A 24460-nucleotide genomic window follows, 5' to 3' on the forward strand; every position below is an offset into this window, starting at 1 on the left:
TTGTTAGTGCTGTACTGCAAGTACCCTGGAGGATTTGAGGAGAGAAATGAGCAGAAGTAAAATACTGACTGGATACTGGTTGTCGGTGCTTTTAGTTTTGAGTCCTTACAACTGTTGCTACTGTTTTAGTGTTGCAGCTTGTTTCTGTTTTTAGCTGATGACTTGTAAAAACTGTGTATGTGGTGTTCTCATCTCATCTCAGGCTCAGGTTAGGCAGCAGCAGATAATTCGCTTGAACGACGAACTGGACTCTGCGAGAGAGAAGCTCGCCGTGGCTGCCGCCTCTTCTCAACTCGCCAAGGAACGGCAGGAGGCCACGGTCCCCAGTGACCGCATCCCCGAGGTGAGTCGCACGACCTCTGACCGTAGATTCACGTAGATGACACACGCCCCTGTCTCTATCGTGTTGTGGTTTTAAACCGATTCTAAATTATCACATTTCAATGGGCAGAAAGCCGAGTTTTTGTCATTACAGAATGTGTAAAGAGATACCAACAGTTAAGGTTTTCCTCATTTGTAGCTGAATTATTTTAATAATTGAATGACTCGATGTACTACTGTTCTATATATAATGATACAGTTAACCTAATTTGATTAATTTTTAATGCAGTCGTTACATGAATGCATACTGAAAAGTAATCCCTCTAAAGAATTTAGGTGAAAACTCTTAAAGCTTTTTAAATGAAACAAATGGTGTTAAGATTCTGCATATTTGTTTTTCATGTCTACATATTTGCAGCTGTCTGCCACTAGAGGACTATGTCGGTGCACCAGAAACAGCATGCTGTAAATGAGTTTCTAATCGCAGACGAGTTTGTCCGTATACAGAACACACTCTCCTTCATCTTGACAATGCCAAACCACACACAAGCTCTCTCACATTTGCAACAGTCTGATGCCTCGAGTTCACTGTCATCGATCATCCTCTGTACAATCCTGACTTGGCACCATCCGATTTATCTGTTACTAAAACTTAGAGAACACCCCGAGTACTTCACTGTGGTAGTGATGAAGTGGTGCAAGCAGAGGTGAGGCTGTGATTGTGAGCAAAGTCAAACATTCTACAGTGACAGTGTCATCAAACAGTCTCTCATTGAGAGAAATGTGTTTGTCACCATGGTGACTATGTTGTGAAATAAATATGTAGACATGAAGAATAAAGATGTAGAATGTTAATAAAGTCCATTTTATTTAAGCAGCCTTAAGAATTTTCACATAAAAAATTTTAAGCTATTCTTTTTCAGCACGCCCTCACACTTTTTACATTTGGTGAGGCAAAAAGGTAATGTTTAAAATGTTGACAGTTTTCTTACAGACAATACAGTTATGCTTCTTTAGTGAATTTCTGTTTCTGTTGCACTGTTGAGTCATGCAGTTCACCACTTCCACAGTAGTGGAGGATGAAATAGATGTGAAATGATTTACAAACGTCATCCAAAAAGTAATGCCTTCTAAATAAAGTTTATTAAGTGAAACACCTGGATTTGGCACTATTCTGCAGAGCTTCTTCCCCAATCCACTGCAGTAGTAACTTGGTGTATCAACAGATGCCAGTACTGCAGTTGCTTGCAAAATGCTCAACATTGACTTTCATATTAGGCAGTGCTCTGTGATAGAATTTTGTAATGCAAAAGGTGAAACGCCCATTGGCATTCACAAAAGACTGAAAAATGTGTACAGTGATTCAACATTGGATATCAGCACTGTTAGACAATTTGTCCATCACTGTAACAAAACTGAAGGGGGCAAATACCATCAACTGACAAAATAAGGAGTGACAGGCCAGTGATGGCAGTGACTTGACACAACATTCAGTGAGCCGATGACATCATGCATGGTGACCGGCAGGTGACTGCAGAGGATTTTTATCGCATTACCTCCCTCAGTAAAGGCAGCGTGATGATGATCATTCAGCAACTGAGACACTCAAAAGTTTGTGCTACATGGTTACAAGGAATGTTAACTGGACAGAATAGAGAGACAAGAAAAACAATTGCCTCCCAACTCTTGCAGCACTTCTATCTGGAGGGAGAGGAGTTTCTGGGAAAAATTGTGATCGGAGATGAATCATGGGTTCACTTTTTGGACCAGAATCGTAGAGGCAGTCAATGGACTAACATAACAAAAACTCACACAAGAAGAAAAAGTTCAAAACTGTGCTATCAGCAGGGAGGTTATGGCTGCAGTATTCTGCGAAGCAGAGAGAAGGGTGCACATAAAATTTGGTCCAATATGTCAGAACCCTCAAATAGCTTACGGCACATCTTCATTGACTTCGACCAACAAAAGCTGTTGTGGATATTCTTCTTAATTGCACGATGATGCGAGGCCAGACATTGGTTGTCACACCACTGAAGACATTAGAAAACTTGATGGGAAGTCTTGCCACATCCCCCGTGCAGCACTGAGCAGGCATCATCAGACTTCCATCTGTTCGGGCCACTAAAAGTTGCTCGTCATGGCATTTACTTTAAAGGTGAGGAGGCCATGAAAACATCTGTCCATCAGTGGCTTTGGAAGAAGGACTGTGCGCTTCACCATGCTGATATACGTGCCCTTGGTAAAAGAGAGACCAAAATTGTGGAAATGAATGTAGATTATATTCTAAATTCTTAAATTAAGTGTCAGTATTGTCGCGTTCAACCTATGTAGTTGCATTTTGAGATTCTTGGCAAATAAAAAAAGGGGGGGGGGGAGCATTACTTTTTGACTGACTGTTGTACTAAGCTTTTATAACAAATGGCATCCATTTATATCCATAATGTCTGGCTTTTACAATAAATAAGCATTTATGTTTTATGACTTTTGCTTACTGAGTACAGATACCAAAACAATATTAAGATCAGAAGCAGCACATTGGAAAATGTTGGTAAATGAGAAAACTCTTGTAGTGGGTGAGATATTAACATTCTCTCATCTCAAAATCTTACACATTCATTGAGTTTTAGATCTGAGGACCAACATACACTCTAACTTTCAGTATGTGGACATATCTCTGAACGGGTTTTGAATAATGCTTGGTGCTCAGCTTTGTGTAATGTTTTGGTTTAAAATTCACACTTTTCAAAGTCATTCCTTTGTACTTCATCAGCAGAAAAACTGTAACTGGTTTTGAGATTATGTCAAAACAATTTATGAAACTGAACAGAAAACAGAAGAAAGGAAGGACCATACAATTAATTTTTCATAAATTTTCACCCATATTTTTGCAAGGTATTTATTTTCACTGATGTTCAGGCACGTGTATGCAATGAAACAGATATACAGGGTGAACGAGAACCCTGGAGACAAGCTTTCAAAGGTAGTAGTATGAACCAATCCAAATTGTCTACTAAACATGATATCTAAAATGTGTACCTTAAGAGGTATGAGAATTTGTTCAGTAGAAGAGATGTGTTTCACAGTAGCGAAGAGGAACTAGTGGTAGCCGCCATGCTTACTGGACTTTTTTTCTTGTTTTCATTCACATTGCCACCTACGAAAGTTTGTCAGTGGAGTTCTGGTTCACCCTATATAATGACGCTTCTCGTTTAGTTCATAATAATTTAATACCAAAAAATACTCTCAAACAGAAGAACATTCACATCTGCTAACCATATCATTCTGTAACTTCAACATGCAAATTCACTCAATCTCGAAGAATATATTCGTGAATGTTTTTGTATTTTTTAAACAGCTTTGCCCATTGAATGAAATATTTCTTCCTTTCACTTATCTTTTGGAGCAAGCAAACACTTCACAAGATTTTATCATTGTAATAAAGACACTCTTACAGAAAATACTACAACTAAGACAAAGTGAACATCGGAACTTCCTGGCAGATTAAAACTGTGTGCCGGACCGAGACTTGAACTCGGGACCTTCGCCGTTTGCGGGCAAGTGCTCTACCACACTGCTGTAGAGTGAAAATTTCATTCTAGAAAGTGAACATCATTGCAGATGTCACCTTCAAATGAATGCTGCCTGAGTCACTTTCAGTGTTATTTAATTGCAGTCCATTAGGCAATTAATTATTACTACTTTATTCATACATTTGGTCGAGCTCTGTGGCAAAATAAAAGCCTGTTTCTTATTACGCCGATTGCATGTCGATTTCTGAATTTTTTTTATGCATCCTCAGTAGCAAATTTTTATGGTCCTTATTCGCCGCCTGCCATGAACCCACGTATGGTTTGCACATTTTCATTCTCCACGTAGAACTTCATATCTGTGATTGTTGCGCCAATATCTACTATACTTTTATCTCTTTATTAGAGACTAACTGAGAAACTGGCATTGCCCAGTTATTTATTTATAGCTATACCTGAGACTTTGCATGTGTGGAATTTATGGCTTATAAAGCATTTTGTTTACAGCTTGAGAGTAGTATGATTGCGGGACATGAATGAAGAGCTTTCTTGTTTCACTAATATCGGTGAGAGCCACATAGTGCTGGCTGTTTCAAATGCAACTGACATTAAGGTCCATATCCACAGCATGCAGTGTCTGGCCTTGTGCTATGTTTATGGTCATGGCATACCATAAGTTCACCAGGCATTGAACACATGTGAAGCAAGATAGTAAATTGTTAGGAAAAAAACTAACTCACCTGCACCACCTTTCTGTCAAGATTCTACTTCTGTGATGTTACATTGGAGAGAAGTAACTTTAAGCTCTGTGAGTGAATGGTTCCGGAGAATGAGATAATGCACAATGCCTTCAATCATAGTTTCGTCATGCCTTGCTTTGGAAAGAGTAAGTAATTTCCAAAGAGTAAGTTAAAGCCTGATGTTCTTGAGCTGCCTCATGATCTTCAGTGGATTCTTGAGACAGCTTAGTCCTCAGTCTTTTATGCATTTCTATGTATTCAGAAAGAATCAACCATCTTCCAGGCATTTTAATTCATGAACAAAAGAAAATCAAAATATAGTGAGTAGCTACTCAAACTTAATAAATTTGTTTTCCCTAGAAAAGAATACAAATAAAACTTATCAAAAGAAGCCAAACAACATCAAATTTTTAATAAACAAATGGCCAAGTAAATCCAGTGTTAGTTTATATTTGTAAAGATAAGATTGCAACACTTAATTCTGTCACTGATGGAAGTTTCCAAAAATACATCTGTCCCTGTGTTAAAAAAACTAACAGCACCATCTATTGGTTCCTAGGTGTAATATGCCATGAGGAATAAACACTCATATTACTAAGCTGAGCAGACGATTTGAGATAATACTTTAAATTATGATATCAGTTCTTTTCTCTGTTCCAGTTTTGATGAAATAAAGCCTATACCTTGCCCCAAACTAGCCTCATGTTACCTGCGGAAAACCCATCAAAATTGGTCTGGTAGTTTTGGGGATAAGCATGTTCAAACAGACACACATGGTGACTTTACTGTTTTATTTTTGATATATATGCCATCATATGTTGTTTTTTATATGCTGCTGTGTGGGTCATGATATGTTGTAAGCACATAATGTAACTTTTTATGTTGTTCTATATGGAGTTTTTTGTAGAGAAGACAAAATCTTTAGAAATGTTGATACGAGGCTAAACCCAAAAGAAAGGTCTCCACAGTGTTGGGAACACAGAGAAAAGTCTTTGCTGCTATTGGCCACATTGTTCTGATTGGTGCTCCCCCTTCTCCCAACTGAGCATGCAGTCACTTCTCTGGGGATGCTCAGTTTCGGCTTGGCAGCCATCAAGAAGATGCCACTTCCAAATGTGAAGTAGTGCACTTACTTGGTTTTTTAATGCAGAAGGCGTTGAACTGATTTAAATTCATCACCAGTTGATGTAAGTGTATGGAATGTCATGCACAGATGTCAAAAATCTTCAGAACTAGAGTAGAGATACTGGAGTTCCTGTTGAACAAATTAGTGAGTGACTGCCAATTTCTGACTAGATAGCAATGAAGGTTAAGCGAACTGTGTGTAAAGGTCAATGGATCACTCTGGATGATTTGTGCATTTTGGCTTCTGAGGTTTCTCAAAGTACCATTCACAGAGTTTTAATGCAAAAGCTGCAGTATCGAAAGGTGTGCATAAGAGGGGTATCGTGAATGCTGAAGGGAGACCATAAATGCCAGTGAGTTGATTCTTCCCGTGAATTTCTTTGTTGCTATGCAGACAAAAATGACAACTTTTTGCAATCAGTTGTCGCAGGAGAGGAAGCCTGGACTTCCGCTTTACACCCGAGACCAAACAATAATCTCACAAACTGCAGCTTTCTTCCTCACCCAAGTTGCAAAAAATAGACACAGTCTACTGGTAATGTCATAACAGCTGAATTTTGGGATCAAAAGGGGGTATTACTGGTCAACTTTGTGCCTGTTGGAATCATAAGAAACACCTGCAGATACTGTGAAAGACTGAATAATTCTACAAGCAATTCAGAACTGGAGAAGAGGAATGCCGAGTGAGGGCATAAGCATACTCCGTGACAACACTCACCCACATGTTGCCCATCAAACAGTGGGTCTCCTGCAGAGTTTTGAATGGAAATTCATCACCTGTGCATGCTATAGTCCGGTCATGGCACCCAATGACTACCACCTTTTCCCTAAGTTTAAGGAACATTTGGCTGGAAGGCAGTTCAGCTCCAACAGTGAAGTGAAAGATGAGATTCAGCGCTTCCTCAAGGATGTAGTGGCAAACTGGTATGACATGGGCATACAGAAAGTGTCACATCGTTTACAAAAATACATTGTCCAAAATGACAATAATATAGAAAGGCAGATAAATATTCAATTGTTTTATATAACATAAATATTATAGAAAATTAACTTTTTTCACTAAAATAATAGGAAACTCTACTGTTGGATTACCCTCATGTGAAGGGCATATTTCAATAGCGATACAAGTCCATTACCTCCACTTTTCTGTCTATAATGCTTCTGAAATTAATGAGCCAAACAAACAGAAAGAAAGGTTTATCTCTAGCAAGAAGCCATATGCTCGAATATTTCTGGTATCTCAACTGCAGATTTTTCAGCGCTTATTTAAGTTTAGGACTCTGTATCTCAATATGAACAAAAATGGACTTGTACCACTATTGAAATAAGCCCTTCACATATCATCTGTGTGAGTGGATCAATACTGGTAATACACTGAATGTCAAAAATGGATATATCAAAAAGAGTGATTCTTATTTCAAAAAAACTGGATAAGCGCAAGTAGTACTCATCCTCTGAGGGTTGCCGAATTGTCAATATCCTACTGTATTTTGGAAGTAGTGTTTTTACACTAAAGTTGTTTATACAGTGACTGTAAACTCTGGTGTTTGTGTTAAGTATCACTGGTATTCCCAATTTCAGCTGGAGGAGCAGATCTCACAGCTATCTCTCAGTCTGTCAGACAGTGAAACTGTGAGAACCGATGTTGAGCACCAGCTGGCAGACACGAGGGAGGAACTCGAGGCTATGAAGTCGAGACTGACGCTGGCGGAGAAGGTGACGGGAATTCCTTTGTTACAAAAATGCACGACCATCGCTGGGACATGTGCCTTTCTTCAGTAGCCATTGCCGCACTCGAGAACTTTCTGTTTGGCACGTGGTACTTGCTTTAGAAAACAAAGCACACAGCACTGTTTCACTCACTCTGCTGCCTGCTAGCTGGTAAGTCTGTTACTTCTGCACTGGTTGTTATGCTTGTGAAACCTGACCTGTTTATAGGTCTGGCACATTTATCTTTCTCTTTTCCTTTCTCATTTTTAATAGTGACATTGCTTCATTGGTGAAATTTATTCAAAACATAATAAAAACAAATAGATGCATAGATAACCTAAAACCACTTCTAGCACATTTTTGTCTGTAATTTCACATCAATTTTCTGCACAAATATCTCATTGTTCTGTACTGCCAATAATAAACTTTGTTTGTGTGCATTTCGTTGCGAGAGTCTACCGAGGTGATTTTGCGACAAAAGCAAAGCTGCTGCCCGTTCCCATATAAAACTACCTTTCACCAATTTTTTCTACAGATTTAGCCAATTTTATAATTTTGTAAAAATGTTTAATGAAAAGAAAGATTTATTGAAAAGAGTTACTGTCACCAAATGGTTCAAATGGCTCTGAGCACTATGGGACCCAACTGCTGTGGTTATCAGTCCCCTAGAACTTAGAACTACTTAAACCTAACTAACCTAAGGACATCACACACATCCATGCCCGAGGCAGGATTCGAACCTGCGACCGTAGCAGTCCCACGGTTCCGGACTGCGCGCCTAGAACCGCGAGACCACCGCGGCCGGCTACTGTCACCAGTTGTCCTGCACAGTGATCTCTCATGTCATTTGTGCCTCAAAAGTGATGGGATGTTTACGTGTCGAAGTATCAGCTGATGTCGAAGATGCCGACTGCTCTCCTGTAAGTGGTCCGAACACACAATATGCTGGGAGAAGCTCAAGATTCAGAGCAAAAGAACTGGCTGGAGGAGCTACTTAAATACCTTTGCCCCTGCACCTTTTCTGCTCACTTCCTCCACTGTTGCATCTCACTCCATCCCTCAGATGGCAGAAATTGGGAAGAATTTGAAGTTTTAAATCAGATAGCAGAGTTGTTTCAGCACCTATATGATGACCTTCGAGATCCTGCGGCACAGGGGTGAATTAGTGGCAGAGCTCCACTTTTGGACACGAGAAAACTGTATAGAAGGTAGCTGTGTGAATTGATCCCACTTTGTCACATAAGCCATTTTAGCAACAGATGTCAGTTGGGTAGTGGTCCTTTTTTATGAAGCCACTCAGATGAAATGACGCTGTAGAAATGTCACTGTTACAACAGCATGCATTTACAATTACAGACACAGGGTAAGGTTGCTTCATGAAGGCAGAAGACAGGGACATGAGGAGTAGGGGTAGAGGAACTCACAGGCCCTCAAGGTTAATTCTGAAACTGTCTTGTTTTTCCAGTCACTTTTTGTGCTCCCTCTGTGCATGTGCCCGTGGCTGGTGTGTCTTGCCAAGTTGTCAGTATGGTCTTGGTCCACATGCTTCCAAACTATACCTCCAACAACAACAACAAGTGCACACACATACACCCTGTCCCCTGTCTCTCTTGCTTCTCATCCCTTTCCCTCCCCCACCCACCCATCCACCCACCCACCCACCCACCCACCCACCCACCTCCACTCTTGTCAATGCTGCCCAACAAGTGCAATTTTCCATGAATAAAGTGGGTGGGATGTAAATGGATGAGATGATGGGAAGAGAGAAGGGAGAGATAGAGAAGAAATAGAAGGGAGAGAACAGAAATAAAGTGCGAATATAAGCCCACACTGGTGCAGACAGGCATTCGTTTGGTCAGTCAGTCACAGTTGCATGTTCTTTATGGGAGTGTCACTACATTTACAGGAGAGCATTGGGAACACAATAATAAAATATTGCTGACTATACTCCGATTCAAATTACTTTGTGATTGGCACAGGACAGTGTCGAAGAGCAGAATTGCTGGCTTGTACACGACATGCTACATGCTCATGCTGTCGATAGTTGTGTGTACACCAAAAAACAAACAAGTTGTCTACTTACTGACTATTGCCACCATCTTCGCAGGTAGTTGGGAGGGCAGTGGTGGCGGCTGGTGTTGCTAAAGTGACGACAACACGTTAAGATACCGTAATGAAATATTATAGACAAATAACACCAATGAGACGAGCAGTCGGTCAGACACGTGTTGCAAAATTACAAATAATCTAAACAATTGAGAAAATTTTCTGGATGTTACTGCAAGCACTTTGTCAAGGATAGTCAAATGATGTGAGATGGTGTTCATAATTATCACTGAAAGCTTGCTCAGGTTTAACAGGATTAATACTAGCGAAAATTAAAGTCTTTTCTTTTTTTTTTGACTACGTCACTGTGAGAACACAAGTTTTTTAGAAAAAAATAACAAACGAGCATAAAAAGTTTGAACCTGTATTTGAACTTGCAACTTTTCCATTACCAGTGCAGTGATTTATAATTTGAATAATGCATTCTTCTAATCTTCACAGGTCTTTTAAAATGTAGAACCCACATTTATGACTTTATAGATACTATATACATAAAGATACTTAAAAATTCACTACGATTTCAAGCTTCAAAAACTGTCAAAGCAGGTATTCGTTACATGTGTTGTGTGCCAAACGTGTTAAGTTACTATTTGTAAGGTGTGTAATATGAAACATAGCATGTAACAAAACCACACAATACTGAAGTATAAAAGTTATACGATTATAATTGTAAAGGCTGTGAGGACAAACAAAATAAGGTATAATGGCAAACTATTGTGGTAAAAGATGGTCAAGATGAATGTGACCATTTGGGTTGAGGTCAAGCAGTGTGTGGCTAAATCATGTGAAGCTTAATGTTAGGAACGTGCTTGGCTGAAAGTGATCATTGAGAATGAGTGCAAGACAAAACAGAATAAATGGGAAACATTTGGCCTATTTGGAGCACTTGAGGTTAATAAGCTTTTACTTGGGGTCAGCCATGACATGCAAAACTGCATGCAAGCATCTACATCTACATCTACATTTACATCTAGCCGACAAGTCACTTGACAGTGAGTGGCAGGGGGTACTTCTGGTGCTGCTGACTGATTCCCCCTTCCCTGTTCCACTCAAGAATGGTGCATGGGAAGAATGATTGCCAGTAAGTCTCTGTATTGGCTCTAATTCCTTGAATTTTTCCATTGTGGTGATTTCATGAGATGTGTGAGATGAAGAAATGTGTTATCCAACACTTTTAAGAAAGTACTCTCTTGAAATTTCAATAGTAAACCTTTCCATGATGCACAAACACCTGTTTTGCAGCATGTACCACTGGAGTTTGTCAAGCTCTTGTGCTGACCAAATGATCCTGTGACGATGCATCATTCTTCATTGGATCTTTTCTATCTTATCTCTTATGTCAGTCGTACCTGGTAGGGGCCCCATATTGATAAACAATAATCAAGAATCATTCGAACAAGTGCATTTTAAGCCACTTCTTTTGTGGATGACTTACATTTCCTTAAACCTCTTCCCATGAATCTCAGTCTGACATTTGCCTTTCCTACTATTTGTTTTATGTGGCCATTTCACTTAAAGTCGCTCTGGATAGTTACTCCTAGATATTTTATGGTAGTTACAGTTTCCAGAAATTTGTATTTTATGGTAGTTACAGTTTCCAGAAATTTGTCATCAACAGTGTAGTTGTACAGTAGTGGATTTCTTTCCCTCCATATGTACAATATGCTACATTTACCCTCAAAATTGTAGTTGCATCTGCTGATTTCGTTCTCTTAACAGTGACGTGTTGAGTTCTATCTGCAATAGAGCAACATTTCATTTAGCATTGCAGAGTGGCAGTTTCTCATCGGCATGACATTCTTCATTTCAACAGAATTGTGCTGTCAGCACTTTTTACCCTTTGCTGTTTGTTCATGGTATAAATGAAGTTCACAAGTCCAGCGGCTTTTTGCACAAAAAGAGAGAGTCTAGCGATCTGTCATCATATGCCATTAAAAGTGAATAGGAATGGTAGAAGAGAATTCTTAATACCTAATTGACAGGTACTGCAGATTTGCTGTGGAACAACATTACAAAACCATCCAGAAATATTTTAAAGATTTAGTTGATGATGAAAAACCAAAAAACTTAGTGATTCACGGATGGGATTCACTGTTCTGTACATTAAGAAGCACTTTGTGCTTAATTTGCATGCATGGAGCATGTGATGAAATTGGTTGTATAAACATCAAATTTTCTTTAGTTGAACACATTAGTATATTTTCAAAAAACAAAGATGATGTGACTTACCAAACGAAAGCGCTGGCAGGTCGATAGACACACAAACAAACACAAACATACACACAGAATTCAAGCTTTCGCAACAAACTGTTGCCTCATCAGGAAAGAGGGAAGGAGAGGGAAAGACGAAAGGATGTGGGTTTTAAGGGAGAGGGTAAGGAGTCATTCCAATCCCGGGAGCGGAAAGACTTACCTTAGGGGGAAAAAAGGACGGGTATACACTCACACACACACACACACACACACATATACAGACACAAGCAGACATATTTAAAGACAAAGAGTTTGGTGGGGTTGATGGACAGCGCAGTGCTGCAGGTTAGACTGAGGGCAGGGGAGAGGTGGGGAGGGGGGGGGGGGGAGGAAGTAGCGGAAAAGGAGAGAAATAAAAAGACTGGGTATGGCGGAATGATGGTGTGCAATGCTGGAATGGGAACGGGGAAGGGGCTGGATGGAAAGGACAGTGACTAACAAAGGTTGAGGTCCAGAGGGTTATGGGAATGTAGGATGTATTGCAGGGAAAGTTCCCACCTGCGCAATTCAGAAAAGCTGGTGTTGGTGGGAAGGTCCATATGGCACAGGCTTTGAAGCAGTCATTGAAATGAAGGATATCATGTTTGGCAGGGTGTTCAGCAACAGGATGGTTCACTTGTTTCTTGGCCACAGTTTGTCGGTGGCCATACATGTGGACAGACAGCTTGTTGCTTGTCATGCCTACACAGAATGCAGCACAGTGGTTGCAGCTTAGCTTGTAAATCACATGGCTGGTTTCACAGGTATCCCTTTCTTTGATGGGACAGGTGATGTTATTGACCCAACTGAAGTAGGTGGTGGTGGGAGGACGTATGGGACAGGTCTTGCATCTACGTCTATTCAAGGGTTATGAGCCATTAGGTAAGGGATTGGGAGCAGGGGCTGTGTAAGGATGGACAAGTATATTGTGTAGGTTTGCTGGACAGCGGAATACCAATATATTTCCAGTTGCAACAGTTTTTGATGGAATTGAACCTTAGAGTATGGAAACTTTATTACCGCAAATTATGGTTGTTAAGTCAAGCGGCACCATTGGAATGATTTTTTGATTTAAAATCCACTATTGTTGAATTTATGAACAAAAAATGAAAGCAAGTATGGAAATTAGAAAATCCAGAATGGATTGCAGACCTTGCATTTTAAGTGGACTTGATTGGCCACTGCCCACAGTAAGACACAGTGAGTTGAGAAACAACTTCTTTCTGATTTGATGGGGGATGCATTTAAAAAGAAAATCGCATAGTGAAAGCGACAGATTCTGACAAAAAAAATCTTCTCCCATCCCCTACCCCCAATTTCCCTAAGCTCACTGGTGTTAAGGAAATCGTGAGGTTTGAAGAATTCATTGTGGCTTTGAAAGAATTACCAGGATAGTTTTCTGAATGTTTTGAGGACACTGCCAATCTTTTTGAGCCAATGTGGATACATGGAGGAACTTAAGAAATTTGCACTTTTAACCCAGATGCTACTGACAATTGTGTGTAGGGTGCTTACAGTGGTACTAAGTAAACAGTACCTACAATCATATGGGCCTGATATTTACCAATCTGCCAGGGCACTTCATTCACTATCAAGCTTGCTCAGTCAATCGTGTGATATCTGACTCGCACTGTGTGAGTGTTATGGATACACAAGAAACTGCAAACCCTCACAAGAAGCTATGACTGCTTAAAATTTGACAATTTCATGAAACACATGAGAAAATAACATTAAACACTACCATCTTACTTGTTGTATTGGAACAAATTTGCTATAAGAGTTCCCACACAGTGGTGGATATAGAAACATTTATGTTGATTTTTAAGTAAAGGTAACAGGGAAAGGTGATGAACGGCGTGCTCAAAAAGTATTACTAGAATGAATACAAAACAACATTTTGTTTACAAAAGACTGTAATCATTTACGAAGTGGGTGGCAATTGAGTATTTCAATCCCTTTCCATGTCTTTGAATGATGGGTGTCAATGTTACTTGCAATTTTTTTTTTTTTTGTTTTTTTTTTTTTTTTTAGCTTGCAAGGAACGGAATAACATTCAGATGAAAATTAATAGAGGATTAAATGCCTAACAAGTGAAATATATCGTATTGAGCAGACTAAGATCAGGAGAATAAATAAAAGTGACTAAACCCATCATGGAGATAGTACCAACAAATGTCATTGTAGTGCCTCGAGAATTTCGGCGCAAATTATAGAGACCCTCTGCTTTCCACCATCTCGAATACTCGATATTTTACATACGAGTGTGAAAAATGGTTTTCTGTGTGCCCAGGGTGGACATGTGTCAAGAGAATGCAACAAGGTGAACAGTTGATCAGCATGGACAAGTGGTTGCCTCTCTTGTCACAGAAGTTACATGACCGGCACTAGGAGCAAGCACGCCTTACTCTGTGACAGTGCTACATCAGTCATTATTGTGAACAGTTGAATCGTGTAAAAGAAAAGAAAAGACACTTACTTTTACTTACTTACTTACTTACTTACTGACTCTCTAGTGTTGTGGATGGTGGACTTGTGAGAACCTTGAGAGATTTTTGGAACTATATGTATTGTAAAAGTAATCAATAGTTTCTAATGGACCGGGAGTCATTGGATTTACGAAATATGATTCGTGGTGTGAAACTGTTATATGGTGTTCTGTTTGTGAAAGTGAAATATAGTAGGGTTGACTTTAAAAGTATCCTGAGTATACACAATTCTTTTAAGAGTAGAGAAAATTCCTCCAAACAGCATCTTCGGAGAAGAAGTTGGGCAGATCGTCGAAGCCGGCTATCCTGAGAAGATCGACAAAGCACCTCCAAGTAAGTCCAATGATGAAGAGGACGTGTGAGTCTTGCACACCAGCACCTCATTGCTTCCTCTGGTCGCCGGAAACCACCAGAATGTTGTGACCGATGTGATCAGGACTTGAAAAAGAGGAATTTTACGACACAAATTGAGATAAGAAGATATTGAGTTGCCATAGCAACTGAAAGTAACAAGACAAAGAAACTCTTACGCAGAATTGGCTTCTGCCTAAAAGAAAAAAAAGGGTGAAAAAGTTAATAAGCACTGAACAAAGGAAGCCAGAGAATAGTTCGACTAAGAAGATTTGGTGTGGGGAAGTAAGCAGTCCTCACACTTATGTTGGCCCTGCCGATGTATACACAGTAACCAGCTGACGCCGACACACTATCCAGCCGACGCTGACAAAGTAACCAGTCCCCCCCCCTCCCCGATGTTGACACAATATACTGCCAACGACGCCAACGTGGTAACCAGCTGCTGTCGTCGTCTGCAACTGCCATTCACCGTTGCTGACTTCGCATCCGCTCGCCAATGCCAATGCCGCAACCACCGTTTGATGCTGCTGGGGCCCGTGATGTTCACTGGTGCTGTTTCTACACCTGCTCACCGACGCAGCCTAGACCTCTGTGACGGGTGAGCGAAATCCAATAACTGTTTGGTAAAGTTGAAAGAACTGCGGGACAATAAACTGTGGGTGTAGTTATTGTACACAATATTGTATTTTAGGTTAGATGATTACTAGGTTGAAGAAAAATAGAGAAATGGATAATATTCAGAAAGTTGGGGAAACTTCAGAGCCAGACATGGCAATGACTGTAACAAAGGAAATGCCAGACTGGAATGAGGTAGCAAATTTAATAAAAGCGCTAAGCCTTAAATTAGATAACCAGAGACAAGAACAGAGAGCAGATTCAGCTTCTTTAAGACAAGAACTAAATTCTAGATTAGATGCTAAGTTAGAAGCACAGAGTGCTACTTTAAGTGAAAAGTTAGAAGCACAGGGTGAAGCTTTAGGTTTTAAGTTTTATGTATTAAATGATAAAGTGGAGAATTTGCAATTAGATTTAAAGAATGAATTAAGTAATGCCATAAGACAGGAAATGAATATCTTGTAAGACAGCACAGATCGAACAAAGGAAGTAATGTCGATTAGTCAATCAAAAATTCCAGGTGTTCGTACATGGTCGATTATTCAATCGCAAATGCCAGAGTTTAATATATGAGTTGTTAGTACATGTGTTGTCAGTCCGCATGTAAATAATGAAGGATGGAATGTCAGGGAAAAAATAGTCAATTTCGACATAAATGTAAGTAGTCTGGCTGAACCTTTTGGACAAATTATAGATCGAGAAGTTGCCAAGAGTATAATATCTGGAAACATTGTGATTGTTGCTTTCTCTAAACCTAAAGATACTGACAAGGTTATGGATGAAGAATTCAAACTTGTCCATGACAAAGTTGAAATCAGAACAATTTTACCTGAGATTGTGTTTCCTAGTAAAGTGGTGATTGTTTTGCCGTGGGGGAACTTTCAACAAAACTTAACGAGAAGTACTGGTCTGACCTTGCTCAAGTGAAGTTAATATCAGATCCATGGGCCCATGCGGGGCCACGTATTCCCCAGGGACGTTAACATTCTGTGGTAATGGGCGGAGTGACGACCATTGGTTCCTGAGTTGTTTTCGGTGTTACTTCCACATTAGTTTTCCTACACTGAATTCCCTTCAAATCTTCAACTATTCTGTAATCTATTCATAACCTCTAAAACTATCCTATCATGTTAGTATTTAAGTGACCGAATATGAATACAAGATAGTGACTAATTTAAGAGAATCATGAATGAACAGTGATCTCTAAACATGGAATGAAACAAATAGAAAATAGTATAAAGGTAATATCATGGTACTATTCAAGCAAAGTAATATCTAGACATCAAAAACTGAACAAAGTACTTTGTGTGTATATGAAAAATGTATAAACTGAATGACTAAACAATTATGTTATCGTAGGTTATAATTTTCTATTTTTATAGAATAATTTTATACCTTTTGTGAGATGTAAAATAAATTAGAGGGTTTGTATCACTTTTGGAAAGGGTGGGTAGCGTAGGTACAAACATGACTAACACTACACACACCACACCTTTCAGACAACCCTTGCAGACAAGTGTAACTGATTCTTCACTATTTGCCGTTCCATAGGAGTTGCTAAGATCTTTCTTCGAATGTCTGTTCTGTGGGAGACGTTTATCATACCACCTTCGGCTTCTCAGTCAAGTATCGGCAAAGTAGGGATCCTGGGGAAGAGGGATGGGAAGGGTTTTCTTGTCTTTGGGGCTATCTTCTTTCACTTCTTTGATCTTAGCAATCATTTCTATGTTTTCCTTTCTTACTTCTCATCTGAGTACCGGTCTATCTTTCCCTCTTTCCATATGCATACACTTCTATTGCCGAAGTCCTTCTCATTCTCCGTGGTTTCCTGTAACCCACAACTTATTTCAAATGAGTAGGCCGAAGAATCAGGCTGCATGAACACACATCGCCATACACACAAAGACACAAACAAGAAAAGTACAGTTTGAGAGCTTGTAAGAACCATCAAGTGTTGTAGGGGGAAGTACGTGCACATGGTATTATAGGTGAAGGTTCTACATCGACTAAAGTAAAGGAGGACTCTAGGATATGAAATGAAGTATTAATGAGCAATATTGGAGATTGAAGTAGATTTTTAATTTTACCGGATAATATTTAGTGACAGTAGACATGAAGATTTATACTAGGGTGATGAAACACGGGGCCTACTCACAAAGGATAAAGAGGCGGCACACCCAGCTTTTCATGAATGAAAAAAGAAAAAAAAAGGAAGAAGAAGAAAAAGAAGGGCAGATAGGCAGACCAATGAGGGGCTGACCTATATTGTGTGGGCAGGGGCAGCAAGAAGGGGACTGACCTGTACCATAGAATATACACTCCTGGAAATGGAAAAAAGAACACATTGACACCGGTGTGTCAGACCCACCATACTTGCTCCGGACACTGCGAGAGGGCTGTACAAGCAATTATCACACGCACGGCACAGCGGACACACCAGGAACCGCGGTGTTGGCCGTCGAATGGCGCTAGCTGCGCAGCATTTGTGCACCGCCGCCGTCAGTGTCAGCCAGTTTGCCGTGGCATACGGAGCTCCATCGCAGTCTTTAACACTGGTAGCATGCCGCGACAGCGTGGACGTGAACCGTATGTGCAGTTGACGGACTTTGAGCGAGGGCGTATAGTGGGCATGCGGGAGGCCAGGTGGACGTACCGCCGAATTGCTCAACACGTGGGGCGTCAGGTCTCCACAGTACATCGATGTTGTCGCCAGTGGTCGGCGGAAGGTGCACGTGCCCGTCGACCTGGGACCGGACCGCAGCGACGCACGGATGCACGCCAAGACCGTAGGATCCTACGCAGTGCCGTAGGGGACCGCACCGCTACTTCCCAGCAAATTAGGGACACTGTTGCTCCTGGGGTATCGGCAAGGACCATTCGCAACCGTCTCCATGAAGCTGGGCTATGGTCCCGCACACCGTTAGGCCGTCTTCCGCTCACGCCCCAACATCGTGCAGCCCGCCTCCAGTGGTGTCGCGACAGGCGTGAATGGAGGGACGAATGGAGACGTGTCGTCTTCAGCGATGAGAGTCGCTTCTGCCTTGGTGCCAATGATGCTCGTATGCGTGTTTGGCGCCGTGCTGGTGAGCGCCACAATCAGGACTGCATACGACCGAGGCACACAGGGCCAACACCCGGCATCATGGTGTGGGGAGCGATCTCCTACACTGGCCGTACACCACTGGTGATCGTCGAGGGGACACTGAATAGTGCACGGTACATCCAAACCGTCATCGAACCCATCGTTCTACCATTCCTAGACCGGCAAGGGAACTTGCTGTTCCAACAGGACAATGCACGTCCGCATGTATCCCGTGCCACCCAACGTGCTCTATAAGGTGTAAGTCAACTACCCTGGCCAGCAAGATCTCCGGATCTGTCTCCCATTGAGCATGTTTGGGACTGGATGAAGCGTCGTCTCACGCGGTCTGCACGTCCAGCACGAACGCTGGTCCAACTGAGGCGCCAGGTGGAAATGGCATGGCAAGCCGTTCCACAGGACTACATCCAGCATCTCTACGATCATCTCCATGGGAGAATAGCAGCCTGCATTGCTGCGAAAGGTGGATATACACTGTACTAGTGCCGACATTGTGCATGCTCTGTTGCCTGTGTCTATGTGCCTGTGGTTCTGTCAGTGTGATCATGTGATGTATCTGACCCCAGGAATGTGTCAATAAAGTTTCCCCTTCCTGGGACAATGAATTCACGGTGTTCTTATTTCAATTTCCAGGAGTGTAGGAAGAGTAAAGGTGCGTACCTACCAGAATGGCAAGAGAAAGGTTACCCATAGATTCAACCCATAGGTAAGAGATAAGTACTATTCCTAAGGGAAAAAGGAAAGTATAGTGATAGAAATCACATATTTGGTAGGAATTATTCTGGTAAGTTTGAATTCATAATGCCTCTAGCGTTATTAAGATTTATGGATGTTGGAAAGAACAGGCTCATAAATTTTCTCCAGGGTTCCTCCAGACCACAGAAAGCTGTATAGGACAGTACTAGTCCATACAAAAAAAGGAAGGAGTAGCATAAAGGATTAAAGCTAAAGGATAAAATGTTTAAGGGTCCATGACACCTGGAATTTAGGAGTGGAATTGAAAGAGGGAGCTTATCCTGTGAAGTTCAAGAATTTATGAAAAATACATATATATCTAGAATTATGGAGTAACTGAATATCTCAGAGAAGTGGATTGTTATTAAGTACAGTGTCAATGTACATATTGAATATGTATAAAATATCGAGTGGTCAAGCTAAGGGGAGGGATATGTAGTCTCTCGACAATTTCGGCGCAAATTCTAGAGACTCTCCGCTTTCAACCGTCTCGAACACCCGATATTTTGCATACGAGTGTGAAAAACGATTTTCTGTGTGCCCAAGGTGGACATGTGTCAAGAGAATGCAACAAGGTGAACAGTTGATCAGCGCGGACAAGTGGTTGCCTCTCTTGTCACAGAAGTTACATGACCGGCACTAGGAGCAAGCGCGCCTTACTCTGTGACAGTGCTACATCAGTCATTATTGTGAACAGTTGAAACGTGTAAAAGAAAAGAAAAGACACTTACTTTTACTTACTTACTTACTTACTGACTCTCTAGTGTTGTGGATGGTGGACTTGTGAGAACCTTGAGAGATGTTTGGAACTATATTTATTGTAAAAGTAATCAATAGTTTCTAATGGACCGGGAGTCATTGGATTTACGAAATATGATTCATTGGTGTGAAACTGTTATATGGTGTTCTGTTTGTGAAAGTGAAATATAGTAGGGTTGACTTTAAAAGTATCCTGAGTGTACACAATTCTTTTAAGAGTAGAGAAAATTCCTCCAAACAGCATCATATCTTCAGAGAATAACGGCAAAGCATCAAGTCCAATGATGAAGGGGACGTGTGAGTCTTGCACACCAGCACCTCATTGCTTCCTCTAGTCGCCGGAAACTGCCAGATCATCAGTTCGTGCAGTAAGTGAAAGCTAGACAACTGGACAGAATTATGGTTGCGATATTTTATTACTAGTTTCTGTTGTTTCATAGAACATGGAACATACAAAATACAAGACATTTCAGTTGGATTTTACAGTTATTTTTATTATTAAAATCTATAGCACATTAATAACGCTTTAAGATGTATTACAGAAACAGCATTGATAGAAGTCACTACACTGCGAGGCTGATGAAAGATTGAACATTGAGCAGAACCAATGATTTCTTGAACTGTGATGTGAACTACTGGAGTCATTTGAGACATGGTGAAGAATAGCACCAATCTATATTGTGACATGTAGTGACTACGTTGTTGTGAGAGCAGCTAGCTAACACTGCCGGTGACTTATGTACGTCGGGCACTACCGAGCTTAGTGCTGTTCGGCACTCCGACACACAAACTGCCCGTCAGCTTCCTCAGATACCTGCTTCACGGACAGTGATATTTATGCTGTCTAATATATCCTCCAATTTACAGCCAATTATGCAGCTGTAACAGTGTAACTGCCTTTAAAACAGCTGGATATGCACACAATGCTGTGACAGGAGAATCTTAAAGAATATTTGTCGGGAAAGTTTGTCTGTTGCTTAAGGTCCAGTTTGTAACTCAAAACTGCACAATGAAACCCATCGTGTAATTTTGTCTTGACTCGATTCAAAATAACATCAAAATTTCAGATAAACTGCTGCTGGTTGATACATTTTTTGTTTCAGACAAGTCTGCCACAAACTGGCTGATAGTCAATTACAACTGTCTTGGCCTCAGACCAGACACTTTTATAAAATTATAAAGAAAAATTCAGTATTAACAAAATGACGTATTCTCCACAAACAAATAATACATCTGGAATTATGATCCTTGACAAACTGAAAATTTTCCTGTACAACATTTTCCAAAGTGTTATCCTATTTTAGCAATTAGATAAGGAATATACAAATTGTGAAAAAATTAAATAATCGATTTTGTTTCTGCCATTTACACAAGTTCCTATATCAAAGTACTGTTAGTTTGTATGTTAATGTTTTAAATATTTACATTTTGGACAATTGCAATGTTTTTTTTTTTTCAGAAACTTCTATTTGATAACTCTACAAATCTTATACAAATAATTTGTCTTCCACAATTTTGAGATATTGAATTGACTGAAGAGTAACATGTATACATGAAGTGTTTCTTTGTTCACAATTGATGAACTTTCTCTTCTGCAGGTCATTGAAGTACTTCAAATAATGTTCACTAGTTATTAATGTGTGTCTCAGAAAGAAATATTATGGTAAATATACATCTACAAACTAAACATTACATAGGTTCAAATATTTTATTTGAAGCATGTATCTGCTGCTCCTATATAAATTTGTTGTTAGGTATTACACTAGCCCTGTGTCCCAGTGCCAATTTCCTCATTTGTGAGGTACATCCTGGAGATGTGGTGTAATGCTGTCTCCTGATTACAATGTTTTACATACGAGATCAGCAAGTTGGAAACTGTACTTAGTTCATTATAACAGTATGTCATTACAGAAGAGTTTTATATTCAACAGACTGCATAACACAGCTTGTCTTGTATCAGTGCAGACTCTGAAATGCAAATTTGTGTGTCCCTGCAGGAGCTGGAAAGCAAATTCAGTGAGACGACAGCTTATATTAACATGAAGCGTATGCTTGCGAGCAAGAATGAACAGCTGCGTGAGCTGCGATTGAGGCTGCGTGCCCTGGGAGAAGGAGGAGGCAAGATCAGCGTAGCTGATGGCGATGCTGATGGAGAAGTGTCGGAAGACGAAAACTGAGTTCGGAGTGGAGAGATATCACCTGATACTGCATTGAGACCTGAAAATGAAATGTGGATGTAACAGGTCTCTGACAGAAGTACTTACTTTTTAGAAGTGTTATCTCACTAGTGTTACATAGTAGTCAAACAATCTGTGTGACTTTTTGCTACCACAGTATTTGTGGAAAATTTGGCGTACAGTCTTTAAGTAATTGTTAGCTGCACATAAAAATACTTTGCACTGCTGATTGATTATAAGTCTAAAATGTGTGAGGAAATCATTGTTTCTCCAAAAACTTTATTTAATAAATAAAAGACCTGATCCTCACTGATGTCAAACCTTAATGTTGTAGCTTTATAACAGATGAGAAGGCGAAGGGGTGAAGGTAAAGCAATTGGGCATTTCTTACTACACAGGCAAATTGTGCTTGTTCTTGTGGTAGTAATATTAATAATAACTAGTATCATCTGTGGTCTAAATACGACCAGTTGCATCAGTGGATCTGATATGTGGTGATAAATGTCATGTATCTTATAAAGCGTCTGAAAGTTTAATCTCAGATCTGATCCATGGCAAATGCTGCATTGTAGCTACATGTATTCTTGAAATATTTCTTTGATTTCTCTTTAATTGTTCAGTCATTTGAAGGGAGTCTTCGATACACTGCTCTGAAAAATAAATATTGTGTTAACGGTGGCAAATTAACTTTAGCCTTATGACAACACAATGTGAATACTGTTGTATCGTGTAAAGTCACCCTCAGATGCCAAATGATTTGCAATAGATCTTCACTGTAAATTCATCAAACCACAATTACAGTTCTCAAAAGTATTTGTAATTATGTTCAGTGGACATTTAAACCTGTCTTACAGAACAACATTACAATTAACGTTATGAACATCTGCAATGCCTATTACTCAAAATGAAGATAGTGAAAATTAGTAGCACTCTAAATTTTGTGGTGACGGCAGCAAACAAACACAGAGTTAGTTTCGTTTACTCTTAGACCAAAGTAAGTGAAAAAATGGCACTAATAAACAATGATTGTTGTTCCTGACTGCTTTGCTACTATAGTTGTGGCCCTGTAGCTGTCCGATATGTGTGTGTTACAGCAAATGAACTATCTGCAACATTTAAACGTGAATGTCCCCAGAGTACAACTTCACGAAACATTGATACTTTTGTGTGTCACTTCTGCCACAGCACCTAATTGTTATGCATAGTAGAAGTAGGTAGCAATGTCAGAGACAAAGGAAAACTTTTCAAATGTGTTTGTCTGCTCCTAATAGCTAATTTTTCTTTTGTGCGCATCTACAGCAAAGTTCCTTTGGAATTATAAGTTTCAATGGCCTCCTTTTATAATTAATTTTAAAAATTGGCACTTTAATTTTTGATGTTCACATATCAATATTATGATTGTTAAATAAAGCAGATGCATTATAATGAATGTCCACATTGCTGTTACTTTCTCTATGCAAAAACTGTGTCTGTATAGCTCTGCGTCTTTCATTCTGACCCATTATCATTCTCCTTCTAGACATACCCTAAAACAAATAGTTTCCACATAATAAGGGAAGTTTGAGGTCTTAGTAACTGAAAATGGAAAAATTAAAAATTAGGAACTTACTCCAAATTTTCTGGTAATGGCAGCAAATGACCACACAGTTACTGTTACAAAAAAGTGAGTAAAACAATAAACACCAATACACAATGTTATTTACAGACCCTGTAACTATGATATGTTGATTTTTCACTGCTGACAGCATCATCGATCTAGCAGTTGTCACATTGTAGCTATCTGGTTTGCATGTTTTACTGAAAATGAACCACATCAATTGCGAAAGCCCCTAGAATGCAATTCCATGAAATGTTGTTACTTTCGTGTGTCATTTCTACCATAGCTCTTGGTTGGTGCGCAGGGCAGGTGTTGGTAGCTCTTCAATTTTCAGTGTTCAAGTATTGGAGATTTTAATGCATAATAGAGAATGAAACATCAGTATTATGAACGTGAAAGCTTCTACTTCCTTTTGCCAATGTTAACAACTACTTACACACTTTATTTTTTCTTTCTCCACATCTATGACAGAATACCTTCCGAATTATATATGGATCGTTGGCCTCCTTGTACAATTAATATTAAAAATCAGCATTTCAATTTTCATGTTCACATATTAACATTATGATAACCAATAATGCAAGGAGCATTCAATAGGCAATGCAACACATTTCTTTCTCAGCCAGATTCGGTTGAAAAAATGCAGAATTTGTTGAGGAAAATTGTGTAATATTCCTGAGTCAGCCCCTATAATTTCATGAAGGTCCAGTTGGTGGCAGCACTATACGTAGCATTCAAAATGGTGGGTGTAACAAAGGTGCATTCCAAGCAGAGAGGTGTCATTGAATTAATTTTGACGGGAAACCAGGATATTCAGAGGCACTTGCAGAATTCATTCAAGGTGATCAACAGATCACAATCAAACACCTCACCGTT

General features: G+C 39.9%; 1 protein-coding gene across 4 annotated transcripts in view; it reads left to right on the forward strand.

The window, feature by feature from the left end:
- LOC126215363 (leucine zipper transcription factor-like protein 1) overlaps positions 1-23416 on the forward strand; it is a 61252-nt gene extending 37836 nt beyond the window's left edge. The window contains exons 5-7 of one of the 4 annotated variants that reach the window (XR_007542126.1): positions 203-343; positions 7295-7594; positions 21808-21941. Coding sequence is in view for 1 of the 4 variants with exons in the window: in XM_049942054.1 (XP_049798011.1) it covers positions 203-343; positions 7295-7429; positions 21808-21987 (456 nt within the window). In the remaining 3 variants the exon portion in view is untranslated. Of the gene's footprint in view, positions 1-202; positions 344-7294; positions 7595-13792; positions 13971-14509; positions 14940-21807 lie in introns of those variants that run through there. The other 3 variants (XR_007542128.1, XR_007542127.1, XM_049942054.1) reach the window with 3 other exon arrangements.
- Positions 23417-24460: the final 1044 nt, after the last annotated feature.

The sequence above is a fragment of the Schistocerca nitens genome, chromosome 12, assembly GCF_023898315.1.
Source record: "Schistocerca nitens isolate TAMUIC-IGC-003100 chromosome 12, iqSchNite1.1, whole genome shotgun sequence".
In the NCBI taxonomy this organism is placed as follows: Eukaryota; Metazoa; Arthropoda; class Insecta; order Orthoptera; family Acrididae; genus Schistocerca; species Schistocerca nitens.